The 16283-nt window shown below is 33.3% G+C and overlaps 1 protein-coding gene across 3 annotated transcripts in view; it reads right to left on the minus strand.

Moving 5' to 3' along the window:
* The window catches only part of LOC132916274 (uncharacterized), a 349285-nt gene that overhangs the window by 86585 nt on the left and 246417 nt on the right, over window positions 1-16283 (minus strand). For all 3 annotated transcript variants that reach the window (XM_060976131.1, XM_060976132.1, XM_060976130.1), the window contains one exon: window positions 3846-4127. In XM_060976131.1, the coding sequence (XP_060832114.1) occupies window positions 3846-4127 (282 nt within the window). The remainder of the gene's footprint in view (window positions 1-3845; window positions 4128-16283) is intronic.

A 16283-nucleotide genomic window follows, 5' to 3' on the forward strand; every position in this document is an offset into this window, starting at 1 on the left:
TTTCCAAGTGCTAGGCGGTAACTAACTGTTGTAACTCCTACATTGTTTGTATTTAACAACTGACTGTCTGAGGTTACGAAGGTCAAACATACAGCTACGTTATTCCAAAGAGACAAACCGAATAGAAGAACAATATGCGTATAAGATGTTTGTAATCCGGTTTACAAATCATCGTCTTAAACTTTTGTCCGCTACTGTATGTGTTTAATTAACAATTATGGAACAGATCACATATTCTCGCTTAATTTAGGGGTAAATTTTATTCGTTCTACAAAAATTCATATACGTTTCAATTTTCAAATTGAAACGAAGTACATAAAATGGTATTAACTAGTATATACATGATATCATTGAAAGAAGCGTAATCGATTAAAATTCACTGCAAACTAATAAGTAAAAATGCATTATTCATTGTAATAAACATCGTCTTTATTCTTGAATATTTCCCAACATGTAGATATACTTCTATTTTTAAATTATTAATGAATTATTCAATAAAATGGCTTAATTCTGCCTAGTAATTTAAACCGTAAAGTAACACCTTTTTAATTTCTTAATTTATTTTCCTATCTATTACAATTAATTGATTGTTAATTGGGTTATAAAATATTATTTCTATGAAAAAAAGCAATTTCATAAAAGAGGAAATGAAATCCGAATGAATAAACGAATTTTAGACTGTTTTCAAAATAATTAATGCTAGTAATAGTAAAAGAAAGCAGACAATAAAATCGGCGAGTAAGATCCTCGTGATTCGGATAACATTAATTAAGCTACTAACCACGAAATATGTGGCTAATTATTAATACAATGTGGTAAACGCAATGAAACCACAACTTCGACCAGTTTCAAACTTCTACTCGATAAACCGATTTTGTACGGTTACCTATATTTTTGTGACAAACGTTTCACATAATTCATACGTTATTTGTATAATAAAAACTTTATGCAAATATTTGATTTACTCCCACCTGTATATTTTAATTCATAATAGCGTCGATTATATCAAACAATTTTGCGGAACGAGGTTGTTCTCAAAATAATTATATCACTGTTATTAATACATTATAGAAGTATGTATTAGGAACATATATTGTTAATTGTTTAAGATTATTTTATACTCTATGTTTCATACGTAAAACAAAAGGGAACATATTCAGATAATACAGAAAAGCACGGAGAAATGTGATATAATAAAATAAATGTTATACGACACAAAAATTACTAAAGTATCTCATTCTATACTGCAACAAATTTTTCATTGTTAGAGCAGCTGAATTTTGTAAAATCAAACTGATCTTTTCCAAAAATGACAAATGTCTTATCAACAACGTATTAAAGGCATTGATACGATTACAAAGAGCCAATTAAAGAAAGAAAACGATAATATGTCCTAGAGGAATAAATTTCTGTATTTAGTTGTGATGCTTTCAATATATAAAGAAAAATCTTATAAAGTAAAAAAGTATTGAAATAAATAATACAGAAACTGTAAAAATGTTTGAAAACTATCTATAAAAGACTTAGGGAATAGTCACTAATTTTATTGGAATTAAAATTTATTAAACTTTTATGTACGTTAAGAATTAACTTAAACGTCAAAGAATAAAAATTTAGTCTACCAATCGCTATAATTACAATTTAATTTTTATTAAATATACCGAATAAGAAATAAAACCGAACCATGCACGTAGAAATGATTACCAATAGATTACATCAATCGCGAGATCAAAGGCTGCGAGGGAGCAACTCGAGGTGATTTATGAAACAATTTCAATTACATACACAGAGGAACATACATACATAGGAATTCCAACTTGGAAACTCTTTCTCACGACCATCTTATTTTCCGACATTGTAAGCTGCTTAACGGGTGAATCGACGTCGAACTTGGAGAGCGATTCGTCGGCATAGATACAGCCTTAAAAGTACTCGAGAGAACGTTGAATAACCCTGTGTCAACTTCCGCGGTGATCGAAGATTATTCCAGCATTCGCGTCGAATTAGTCGGCAATCGAGCGCCGATTAAACTCTTTCCGAACTTGTTGAATGCGTAACTTTTCGTTCCGTCGTTTATTACGGTAACACGATCGATAAAGTTAAACGAGAAAACTTTCACGACTTCCTCCTCGATATCTTCGAGATCATGTTTGGATGAATCAAAACAAGTTGCTCCGTTTGTTCTTCGTCATTTAAATCTACCGTTTGCGTTGGGTGGAATAGGTAATTTTCGTCATTTTTTATCGTATTTTAAATATACATTACCATGTCCATTATTATATTTGCACAATTGACCGAGATATGCAAATTATCCTTCCAGAAGAATAATTAAAGAAGTTTGTGGAAAAATGGCTAACAAGGCAGAATGAAGACTTGGAAAGTTTCTAGTAGATTGAATAATTAATCATAGAAAGACGATCTATAAATAATAATGTGCAAAAATGAGAAAACAATAATAATGGAAAATATAATTCTTAAGTCAGTTACGTTTGAATTAATATTTACGAGTCCTAAAGAATACCGATTGTCTTACATTTACGAAAGAAGAAAAATTTCATAACATTTCAACTATTTGATTAACAGATACACTGTATATTTATGTAGATATTTATAAGATTTCTATCTGATACATTATTTTCATCAAGTATTATTTTTCAAGATACCTACATTGTTACGTAATAGAATATTAAATAAAGTTATGTAATAGAATAATAGACGAGGTTATAAAAATAGTTAATTAGTAATAAATTACATTGTATGATTTTATCATGGTACTTTTACAAAATGTAAAAACTTCCTGTTAGAAGATGGTAGACTTTTTGAAGAAACACCACATATTTTTAGAACTACTTGCTAGATTACTTCCTACTACTTTTTAAAGTTCTATCTCATTTTAATTAATATTTACTGATAATATACTAATACAAATTACTTTCTCTATTGTATCAACCTTTTTATTCGTCATGTTTTACAACGGCGTATGAGAAAATAACTCTAGATGAGTGATAACTCTAAAATTTGGAGAGAAAATGTATTGTGGAAGGAAAATTACTAACTGTCGTGTTCATCCCCTTCTATTTTTCATTTTTAACAGTAACAATGATAAACGATGATAAAGTAGCCGAGATAAATAAAGTGCTCTGTATATTATTTGCCCTTAACAACATTTAATTCTGAAAACGTGAAATTAAGATTAAAATCAAATTGCATCACGAGACCATTAATGTTTCTCACAGTTGGATTAAAAGTAACTTTGCGCAAACCAGCATGATCTCGATGGTTTAAAGGTTAACGAGTCGAAAACATTTAAGATTTTTAATTCGATATATAAAATAATATACGACGGTATCTAGCATAATTCATACATATCTTATATTTTCAAAGTAGATTTGCACGCGACATAATAACCTTTTCTAGAGCACCTGGTATTTTTTAACAAATTATTATAAATGTATCGTTATTAATAAAAATACTCTCGAGAACGTACTCAAATCAATTGCAAGTTTATTCATTTTCTACCAAAAAAATACCTAAACGTTCTTCAATTACTCCACAAAGAGCAATCCAGAATAATCCTAACGAAAAACTTATCAATCAGATTATTTGTTTCTTGCAACTTACAACTAATCTAATTCCTAATTTAATTCTAAACGATGAGAAAAAGAAGATCTCTTCATACTTTATAATAAAAAAAAACTCACCATAATAAAAATTATGAAGATTAGAAAATTCATGCATCACGTTATTCATTTCAAATTAACAACTTAATTAATTAACAACTTAATTTAATTCCAAACAATATATCTCTTCTATAATTTATAGTAAAAAGAAAAAAAAACACTCACCATGATGAAGATGATGAAGACCAGTCAGATTTAGTGTATGTTGCGTGTGCTGGGTGTGCTGTGTGTGCTGAGCGTGATGCAAGCTGCCTACGTTCACACCAACACCTTGAAGGCTAAGCGCTTGTTGACCCGGAGGAGCCAAACTAGCCAAATTCTTGGCCAGCAACTCGAGCTGCGTCACAGGCACGGGACTGTAGGGTGAGCCAGGGGGTGGCGTGGGAGCACCCCAGGTGTAGCCACCCACCCCAACTCCAACGGCCGCGGAAAACACGCTCTCTGAAACTACAGAATCCGACGATTAATCGATTTACTCCTTCTCTGGCTCCCTAATCGGAACTGGGCCGCTTTCAGAGTCACAATAGTCACTTTGATCCCAGTCAATTATTTTCCCGATACGATTGTACATAGAATGTGCACAAATTGCGAATTGTTTCCACAGTGACAATAGCATATCTGTGTTCAGTCTCGTGGAAAATTTATATATTGTAATCTCTCAGGAAAATAAGAAGGATCAAAGTGAAAAATTTGATGAATAAAGAATTAGCACCAACAACAAAGTGGCAGTTCCAAATATTCAAATCGCATTTATTAAGAGAGAAAGAAGTTTCGTATTGGAAAGTTTCACATTCAAAAAGTGCGAAAGTTTATTATTACGAGTAATCAATTGATTGTGGATTTATAGCATCATTTAAAAAGTACTTGATTTTCAGTTTTATTTTTTATTGGTTCGTTGAAATTGCTGTAAAGTGGAAATGCCTGGTTGTGCCTTACCGCAGCAACCGTTTCGAGTATTATTTGCAAGTAGGCTTCCACTATTTATATACAAATTCATATTTTGATGAATATTCAGAAATGCAATCCAAGTATATTGTTGTTTCACGTATCAAACGTTACAAAGAGCGTCTGTTTTCGATGTTTTATATATTTGTGCATATTATACGCATTTTGGATACTTCTACATATTTGATCCTCGCACGATCGATGTTACGTGCACGCAAAATTATATTTTAACGAGTTATCAATTAACTAAACGATGAATTTATTCGCTTTTGATAAAAGTGGTCCCAAATTTTTTGTATATTATGCACTCTTTACAAGATCATTCGAGAAGATGTTTCTTTATTACTTATAATTGATACGAAAAAACTATTCTTCTCAAAGGCTAAAAGAAAAATTCGATCCTAAAAGGATAAAAATGGGTAGTCTATTTGAAACATTTTATAATTTTCGTGGATTTCTCGATTTTTTCCTTTCGATATATTAGAAGCAGTAAAATTGTTATCGAGAACTATTTCGCTATTTATAACTTCCAACTTGTTCACATGTAATTTTTAATCTGTACAATTAGCACTAAAATATAGAAATTATCTTTATTATTAAAATTTCGTAATAATGTAGAGCAGGACAAATTATTAATGGTGCAGGATATACATATCTACTATTAATAGATCGTGGATCTTTCTATATTCAATAGAAATTTAAATATTCAAAAATGTACGGAATGCACATCATATGCAAAAATATACAAAATATTCAAGGTAGAATATTCAATATAAATATGTATCCCCCACTTTGCAATTCTACAAATGTCTACACTGGCATGTACACTGTACTTAGTAATTGCAGAAAAAGAGGGAACTAAAAATTGTCATTTTGAGAAGATTCGTAGCGTGAAATCAAGTAATTACACAATTGGAATTAAAGCATAAAGCATTGAAGCATTTGAATCGAGCCCTTTATGACCACGCTGAATCAACGTCGTATTAATTCCATTGCATCTTATCGACATAAAAAAGAACCAAACGAACGACACTCGTCGTTAATTCTCAAGCCAATTCATCAACGAAATTCCATCGAGGCAGAATCTCTCTCATCGTTTCCAGCAATAGGCAAAGAAGCACGAGGCGTGGTATACGCCGAATGAAAAATCACGAAGGAACGCAGTCCAGCGAGCGCAAAACGTCTAGCAGCTCGACTTGTGACTTGGATCGTAAATCAGGCATCGAGCCCTCTCACGACAAGGATCGTTCGCGCCTCCACGTTTCGAAAGGCTCTCTCAGCCAGTGCTGCTTCGCCTGTAGACGGTTTGTTGCATTTCCTGATTTCGCGAACGATCGTCCAAAGCCTCTGTGTACCCGCGTATGAATATTAAAGTCGGCGTGTGACGCGTTACCCGGTGGGCTTATTGAAATTTATCGCATTAGTTCTTCGCCACTTTCGATAAATATGCAATAAACGACCGGCCAGACGGATAAATGGAAAATCTATGCAAATTCATTTAAATCGGACGCGACACTCGCCGCCGTGAACGGAAGAGAGACAGATAGTGGCCAGAGAACTGGGGAGAGAGGGCGAAAAGCGAGCAGGGCGAAGGGAAGAGCACCGATTCGCTTTTTATCCTTGTGCCGGGCGGTATTTTTGCTTTGGGGATGATACAGCGACACTTTGGAACAAATCGTCTCGATTCGCAGAGACTCGCAGGTTGTTTTGTCCCGATGACGATGGAATCCTCTGACGATCTTCCGGTTATTGGTCTGAGAGACCTTTGAACAATTGGAAGTTAGGTGACAGAGTGCATTTCGAACGAGCGATACTGCTCTTTTAAGAGTTTCAACTTCTTTGTGGATGAATGGAGTTGAAATAATTCCGATCGTTCATCGGCTATTGTATCCTTCTGTCTTTCGATGTAATCTTTGAACCGTTTCGAGTATACGATGCAGCTAATTTATTTCATTTTCGTTGATTGTCTCTTAGAAAACAGGATAATATGAATGAAACGACACGTATAATATTTCATTTATCAATGTTGAAACATCCATCGTATGACCTAGTTTCCTTAATGTTACGCTGTATTTGGAGTAACTATATTTGATTTATATAAGTGTATTATCTAGTATACCATGTTACGTACAACAACGATACTAATCTGCAAATTAATCTATTCCATCGTACCAGTTGTCAAACAGATATATCTCACCCTAGCAATTCTGGGCGATGATACTTCTGAATATTGCACTCACCTGTTCGTTCTGCTGACCATCCGCAGCATGAAAGAAAAACGAAACGTACGAATTATTAATGAACAATTCTTTGCCGTAGACTTACAACTTACAAGGCACAGATGGAAATCGAAACCTTTGATTATCTGTCTCTCGTATAATCGAAAAAGAAAGCCGCAATTTATATCATCTACTCTTTAATTAGAGTAAGTGAAACAAGTGGAGTGACATTTCGAGACGAATAAACTAGTAGACAGTTGTCTTTATTTAATTTATGACGCGGTAGAAAGTGTTTGAAGCGTTTTAATTAAAGGGAAAAATTAAATATGTGTTTTCAATGTTACAGTATTGATTGTCATGCAAATCTTAATTGATAAACAAGAAGTACAAGTAATACGAGCTTCCGATATGTTGCAGATTCTAGTCGCATAACCCGTACTTGTTTCACATAAATTTGCAATTTCTTTTTTCGCTGAACTTGCAGTTCTACCTCTTGCATAAAACGAACGAGAAATGATTTTCTTTGGAGTATCGTAGCATGCGATTACGGAGTGTAAGAGTTTATTTTCAACTGAATTTGAAATTGAGAATTGCAACTTAAAATATTTACATCTTAGATGTATACGTATGAAAAGTATAAGAATTGTAAATATCTGAGTTCTTTTAGAGATTAGATATGTAGTTTTATATAACTTTCAGAATATTTAAAAAGCGATTACTAGATATTCGTTTCTATGAACTAAAACGTTACGAAAGGAATTTTCAAGTCAAACTGTACGTTAGTCAGTCATCTACTTAATAAAACAACGATTCGAAAATAAAGGCAGTCAATTTACATCCTTAAATTTATATTCATAACATATCTAATTCCCTTTGCACGTTTTATAAATTTATTTCAATATCGTCAAAAGTAATTTATTAAATCCAAAAATTTCCGATATACATAAGCTTTTCAGAAAAGTCACGAGGAGGCTGAAGCAATACATGTTTAATGAATTGGAATTAATCGACAATGTGCGCAATTTTGAAACCGTTCATCCGTAAAAAAACAGCAAATTACCACTTTATCATATTCCTCCTCTGTAATTTGCATATCTGATTATTCCGACGTAATCATCGGAATGACATTTCGTCATAACAGGAATTCGCCATAACTATAGCCCTTCCAACCCATCCCAAAAGATCATCAACTACCCATAACCCAAAGGCCAGCCCCGATACCATCCACCCTCGACTAAATTCGCGTATTCATTTGGGATTCGAGCGGTTAGCGCGGACGGAAAGCGTGGCGCGGACTCGGGCGCGTTCGCGCCACGCGAGGCGGGCCAGCTTGTTCGCGTGGATTTGCATGGCGGGCGGGGATAATCGAAATCTCGCCCGCGGCTCGAGATTCGATTTTAGACAAGGGGCCACGGCGTTAAAGAGGAATCGATCGGCATCTAAGGTGTTTCTGCCGGTACGTTCTACGTACCAGCTCATCGCTCTCTTTTTCTTTTTCTCCCCCAACCACGCGTCTCTGCTTCCTCTCTTTCTCTCACTGCCTCCAAAAAGTTCGTCTTTAATTTCTTTTGCTTTCTTTCAGTCGCGCGGACGCACGGTCCTCGCGAACGGCGTTTTGGATTACACCTCGAACAATGAGGTCGTTAGGGGCGAGCGAAGGAGGTAGAAAGTAGAAAGACGCGGCTCGCCACCCTTACCACCTCTCCACCCCCTTCCCTTTCTTCGCTCGCTCTTCTGTCCACTTCTTTTCGGCCTTTCTGTCTTTTTCCTTCGCTATTCTCGCGTAGAATTCGCGATCTTTCTCGCTCGCGCAGCACGACGAACCGGCCAGAATACACAGAGAACGCGCACGTTACGATGGAATTCTATTTGGCCGAGACTTTTTCGTCCTCCCCGCGTCCTGCCCACCACCGGGCCCACCTCATTCACCCGCTTTAATTGCATAATTGCGCCATTGTGCGAGCAAGGAGGGGGCCCCGTGAAAGGCCAGTCCCGCCGACGGGGGCAGCTTTCGAGGTGAGAAAAAATGCCGAGGGGCCCCCTCCACAAAACGACTTCGCCAGGTAGCCAGCCACGGTACGATTACGATTTTTCGCCCGCGACTCGCCATTGCTCTCTGATCTAATTAGTACAGTTTTAATTAGGCGATTCGAAACATGTTTTCGGGGTGTAGAGCGATATTTTTCTAGTTAGTTTTTGGATAATAGCGAGGTGGAGATTCTTAAAAGACGAATCAGACGGAGACGAGTCAACTGGTCGCTTGGATTTTCGATCTTTCGATTGTGAAAATCTGTTTATTCGCAGGTATCTTATTTTTTAATAATCGACTCGTTGATTCGTGTCTGTTGGAAATATATCGTGTTGAAATTGTGTTCGTCAGCATTTACTTCTGTAGGTAATTATACAAGTTTCTGGTTAAAGAATTGGTTAACAGGTTAATCGATCAACCGCTGTTTGTAAATTTCTTAGTTTTATAATCCTAGGTGCGCTTACACGGTATGAAAATTATTAAGATTAGTCATGCGGGAAGTTAGAAGTAGTAAGTTGTAGATTTCTCTTTTCCAATTTCATAATGTTACATCGTTTAGAAAAATCGATAAATCTAATTTGTAAAATTTACGAGCAAAATTTTATTTGTATAATTATCAATTTATGTAAGAGAATTTATTCGTAGCGGTATTTTGTAACTTGTAACTTCAAATTTCTAACTCGTAAGATTTCATTAACGATGTTAGATCAATCGTGCAAGAACATTCCGGATATATGATCAATAAAAACAAAGCAATTTAAGTTTACTATTCGAGTTACTTTGCTTCGATACGACAAACCAATTTATGTATATGGATGAAACAAAAATAAATTTAATGTTTATTTTAAATGATACGAGGATATCGAATCTAGAAGGCATTCGTCTAAAATTCCGAAAATCTTCAAAATAAAATAATTATATAGAGACGAAAATTCAATTGCTCTTACTCTCGTAATAAAATAACGCTACTGTGTCATAAAAATTTTAATTACCGAAGTTTACATTTTCGATGCAATATATTTGAATGTAATTTCGTTTTCAAATAAAATATATAATTGGAAAATTAATGAAAAACAAACATGAAACGCAACTGCAAACATAAAAACAGAGGAAATTTTAAATGAATCGTATCTATAGAAGCAAATGTTGAAATATCAAAAATTAAATTGAAATTGAAATGACATTTGTTTCCTGATATTTTTCTCTTCATCGCAAGAAAATGCAAGAAAAATCATTACCTTGCATTTGTTAGTCAAGTTAAATAAATTTGCTGCCTGTTTCAGACAATCTAGGTATACTCGTCTCTTCTTTTTCGTATATTAATTGCCTCACTGCAAAAATGGAATCCTTTACTGCTTCTTCATAATTCAAAATAAAAACGAAAGACAATATAGATGCAAATGAAATACCAGCGCGTTTTATTTAAATGTAACTGACCTCGTTTACCAAAATTTAATTAATTCTACCATTACTCGTGAAGATAACCATTTTCATAATTCATTCTTTCTTTATCAATTGTGTAATTATGTTGTTGGTACACGCACAGTAATTTATTTCCAACTTGCTACAAAATTATTTTAATTTATTTGCTGATTAAAAATAAATATTTTGCGTAATGAAAAATTTCCAAATTTCTTGCGTTTCTAGAAAAAATATTTCAAATCGTTGTTTCAATAAGAAATGGAAATAATTTGAAATTATTATTCAGGAACGTATGCATTAATATAATTAACAATTCTTTTTGTATTTTTTTTTGTATTTTGTATTATTTTTGTATTTTGTATTTTTTTTCTTTTGTAACAAAAATACATAACGAATTTTTACATTTTAATAAAATTTTACAATTGACCGAAATTAAAAAATTTCAAAAATAGCTGTATACGATGCTACACATACGATAAACGTATTATCTCTAACTGGCCTAAGGTCGAACACAATTATCACAAAAAATCTTCCCGTCTTCAAATGTAAAGCGAACAAAAACAAATACAAATGACCGGGCGAATTTGTACGTTCGCACAATCGAGAGCGTTTCCCTCGGTCAGCCTTAATTTCCTCGTCGAAATTTCCCATTATTCGTATGCAGCTGCAGCAGGTGATGCGTAGTCCGCGTCCGACAATCATTAATGCCCCGCGCGTATTATTTCATTTAGATCGCATCTCAACGGACAAATTATTGCCACGCACGTGTTTGAAGACTCTCTCGAGCTTCCTCGAGCATCGACGTATCGAGGCTGCCATACCAGGCGTCGCGACCGGAACACAGCTGGCCTCGCGTCTCGAATTTATTTCCCCGGAAACCATCGACTCCTTCGTTTCTCGGCTCGATACCGGCGCGACGCCCGCATTCGCTTGATAATTATCGGTTTTCTCGAGGCATCTCAAACGACGTATTCCAGACACTGCGTGTTTTTGGTTCAACATGATTATATCGCTAGGCTCTAGTATGGTTACGATATACAGTAACGTTTAAAATATTGAATAAAATTGGAATTGGATAAGAATGGAACTTGAAGTGTAAGTATTATATCACTCTGACAGTTTAAAATAATTGAACGTTCTTTTTTTTTTAATTTTCTTGTAATGCCATGTTTTACAGTGTTAATGAAATTTCAAATGTTTTATGCACGTACGGTATGTAAGGTGCAGATGATACGATAGTCATCAATGAACATAAGATCTTCACTTTATTAATCAGATATTGAAACGTGTTTCCATGTACATGGTTTTCTTGAAAGACGTAATTTCCAAGTTTGAGCTTTCAGCAACTGGCGATCAAGATCTCATGTATCTCGATAAATAATACATTTATAATGTAAGAACTTTATGTATAAATACGATCACTTTTTTCAGCATAGTACATAAAAAGTACTTGATACGTTCATCAATGGTTTCGTCGAAATAACACGTGCTAGATTGAAATAATTTCTGCAAGGTTCGATACACTTTCTCGATGATTAATTTCATTATTTCAGGTTTATAAGAATTGTTCATTCTACGTAGAATTGAAAAATTCTTTGAAGGACGTTACATGTTATGTGTAACACACGTATGTTCCTCTTTTAGCTTGTCTGATGTCTTTCTCATTTCTGCTTCACGTTCACGTCTCTTCAAATTTCCTAATTATAACGTAGATGAGTTGCTTCGAGAGGAAGAATTATATTGCAAATATATTTTCGAAGAATACCTAAAAACGCCTTTGAAAATATTGGGAGCAAAATGCAGCTTCTTCGGAAATTGAATATGTATTAGGTTGTCCGAAAAGTTTCTTTCTTTTCACAAGCTGATAATAGACGAACAACAATTTCTGTTTTATATTATATTATCGAATTAGGTATGATCTATTTCGTTCTATTTCTATTATTATGTTCGTGCGTAATTCCGTAAACTAATATAAAACAAAAACCATTGTGCGTCTATTATTTCCTTACAAAACGAAAGAAACTTTCCGGACAACCTAATATACATATAAACCCGCGTAGAATTTAATTAATTAATAAAATACATTAAGGAATAGAAAACATTGCAAAACCTGAAACCATAATATAATTTCCGCAATGCACAGTTTTTCTTTTTTTAATCTGTATGTAGATACCATTTTGCACCATTAAAAATTCTAATTAAAATAATCAATGCATACGTGTATTAAACGAAATTAACGCATAGTTAAAAAATGATATACCTATAAATATTTCGACAACCTATTAAACGTTAAAAACTGTGCATTTCTCATTCTCGCATTTTCTACATATTTTTACGATCTTCTTCCGTTTGTAATACTTCGTTAACTTATCAAGCTCTTAGGAACAAGTATTCTAAAATATCTGCAATTATACCAAACCAAACTAAAACCACTCCACCATATCAAATTACCCCATAAATAAACAACCCGCAAGCTTATGTTTATTAATACCTTTCCATCTATTTTACGAGACTAATGAAACCATTTATTTGCATCCATTGTTCTCAAAAGCTCTAATATACCGCATCATCAATAATTCTCTAATTCGATGCAAAATTTTCGGCACGAGGCACTAAATACCGGTTGTTTAAGCTCAGGTGAGTCACGCGTTGTAAATTGACGCTGAATGTTCACGTGAAATGGAAAAACACTGGGCAAAAAGACGAATAAAAACGTATAATGCAAACGATGTTGATTTCGCGGAGGCGGCGCAAAGAACACCGACGAAGAGAAATTTTCGTAAGGTTTGAAAAGCTATCCGAAACAGAAGCAAGTCGCGGGGAACACAGGTATTCGAGGAGAAAAATATGTATTCGCGCGTTCAGCAAAACATGCGCACAGTTATGGCGGGAGCAGCGTTTCGTATAAACTGGTTGAACGACCACAAACTTTACGCGAGTTGCGTAATTTCAGAATTTTACGAACGATGAAAGTCAATAATAACGGGTGATATATGCACGAATTCTATCGCAATGATTTGAGGAAGTCGATTATTATGGTAATTTTCAGTGCTGGAAAATGAACGCCGATGTACGTGGAAATCCAAACTGAATGTAACTAAAGAAACAAATCATAGACAGAAGCTTATTACTTTTTCTAAATGCCAGACGTTGTTTTTGAATACTATGTATTATGTATGTATTCCCTTTTCTTATGTTATCATATTAGGTTCATATTATGCTCATGAAGTTTGCAAGTACATTTTTACATATATATATATACGTATAAATCTTTTCACAGATAAAATATAGACATATAATGCACACTTTGATTATAGAGAACCTCGCGTGTTTTTATTTGAATCTTAATCTTTGCAATGAGTTGCAATGTCATAGATGAATCTAAATCGATTCGACTCATAGACAAAGAATTTTTCAGATAAATATTAATCGATTGGCCTTTTATTCAGTTTCAGTATTCAAGTCGAAACGTTGGTGTTTCTTTTAACAAAATACGCGTTTAAAGCAGCGAATTATCTATCAACGATTTGACGACTGTATCGAAGTATCTAAAAAAATGTAGAGAAATTAAAATAAAAGTCTATGTCTTACTGTTTCTTTCGTAATATTTCAAATAAAAATATATCATGCTATTTGATATCTAATGGTGAAAATAAGAAAATTAATTTGTTAATTTTCGGATATTATAAAAAGGATGAATTAACGTATTGATGACTTTAACATTTTGATGAGTTATATTTAAAGATAGAACTCTATTTACGTGATCTTATTGTGAGGCAAACAGTTGATACAACTGGAATTCGTATCAATATAAAGTCCATGTTTAAATGAGTTCATTTAATCAGAGACAGACTAAAATTTACTTTGCATAAATCTGAGATAAACGGAGTTCTATTGTATATGTAAATCAGTGGTGTTGAATTTTCCGTCTTACACGCATGATTTTAGCACTTAATGAATGGTATCTTTCTTGTTCTACGATTGATTGAAGATATGGTACGGTAAAAGACACGTAAGGATCGTTTGAAAAACCCGCAAGCTTTCTATTTCGCTGCTTTAAGAGTCTCAAGTATTAAAATTTGATTTAATATTGGTATTTCATTAGACAAAAACAAGGATTATTAGATACGTGAAATTGTCTGGAACCTTTTAATATTATTCATAACCATTAGAACAAAAATTACTTTAATTTAACATCCAGTTAAATTAAGAAATTCAATTTTCATAGCTTCTAATTAGTATATTATTATTTCAGTAACATTAATTAATGATTCCATTACTCTAATATCGATATTGTTAATATTCGTAGTTCGAGTAATAATAGTAGCATCGATATTAATAAATTACTCTAGTATGGGCATCATCAATAATCGTAATATTGTTTACTAGAAAATATTAGTTAAAAACATCCTCTGTTACATACATATAAAATGTATATAAAATGTATTGTTTTATACACTTTCATATACTTTATTGTGGTATTTACGTACTAATTAATTAGATTCAAATAATGTTAAATTTCGTGTCGTCGCTTCCATACAACCACAAAATTGTGTATTATGGAAGCGACATGTATACATAAAACCTGATTAAAAAAAAAAAGGTCGCGTCAATATTTTCGTAGCCACTGTACATTGCAGTAGCTTAAAATATTCGAAAAATAACATTTTGCTTGTTTGCCGAAATAATAAAGTATATCCTCCTTATATTACAATTTAAAAACACGATTAACAAATCAATAGAATTAGAAAGGCGACTTAAACAGTGAAGAAATCAAAGTAAAGTTACACATACGATAGATCAGGAAAGAGGGATGCTCGTGGAGCGCGTCTACCGGAAGCACAGTTCCCTAGCAGCATAAACACAAGAGCACAGACATTAGACAACCAATCACAGCAGCCGCGTGAGTCCGACTGATCACGAACAATGAACAAAGTGTCGACGGTCTAGGCCGATGGATTCCGTAAATATCCGAATTTTCACGACAAGTTTACGCAACTACGATACACGAACTATCGTAGCAGACGATAATAGGGCCAGTATTCTAGGAAGCGTAGTATGAAGAGCAGTTCTTGGAAAGGTCAAATTAAGGGAAAAAAAAGATAGACAAAGGAAAACATTGGTGAATCAGAATAATCCCATGAATATTTTGATCGACAAGAGACACAGTCCATCAACATGGTATATGTAGCTTTATTAGCCAAAATATTCTTCTCGTGTATGCTTTTATTTAATTTCCTTATTATTTATTAACTCGCTATGTAATTGCATTATAATTTAGAAATTAGTAAATGCACACATAGTCGCAAAAGTATTGGAATTCTTATCGTAGGAAACTTTCACGGATATAAGAAAATACTTTTAAAATTTCATTGACGCTATGATAAAAACGACGATCGCGATTATATTGGTAAAATTTGATAGCAACCTGAAAATGTATAAGTACTAAAATATTTAGAGAAAAATAAAAATATCGGACAACTCTTGCTTCTTCAAATAAGAATCATTGTTGTTGGTAATAATATTAATAACCTGATGTAAGGGTTATTAAATTGTTGAAAATATTTTTAATAATTTTAAATATTTAATTTTGTGTACTTAATAACCTGTGTCAGTGGTTAATGCAACTAAAAGATGAGAAGCAAGATACATCTTGATTACAGAAGATACAGATAAATATCATCTTTATCTTAATTTCTACTGTATTGGACTATTTTATTTAAAAAAGAAAAATGATATTTTGATTTAACTACGATATTGCTGTATTATTATTTAGGGTACTGGAATATATATCTGAATATTATGTGTTTATAAACCACAGAATATCGGGTAACGTAATATAATACAGGTAATACATCATTAGGGTAATGGATTCTGATTAGAACGTAGTGCATTGCATGCATATAATTTAATGGAAATTTATATTGTTATCGATGATTATATTATTATTTTATATTATCATTCATCGTATTATATTCATATATTTAA

This window comes from Bombus pascuorum, chromosome 2, assembly GCF_905332965.1.
Source record: "Bombus pascuorum chromosome 2, iyBomPasc1.1, whole genome shotgun sequence".
Lineage (NCBI taxonomy): Eukaryota > Metazoa > Arthropoda > Insecta > Hymenoptera > Apidae > Bombus > Bombus pascuorum.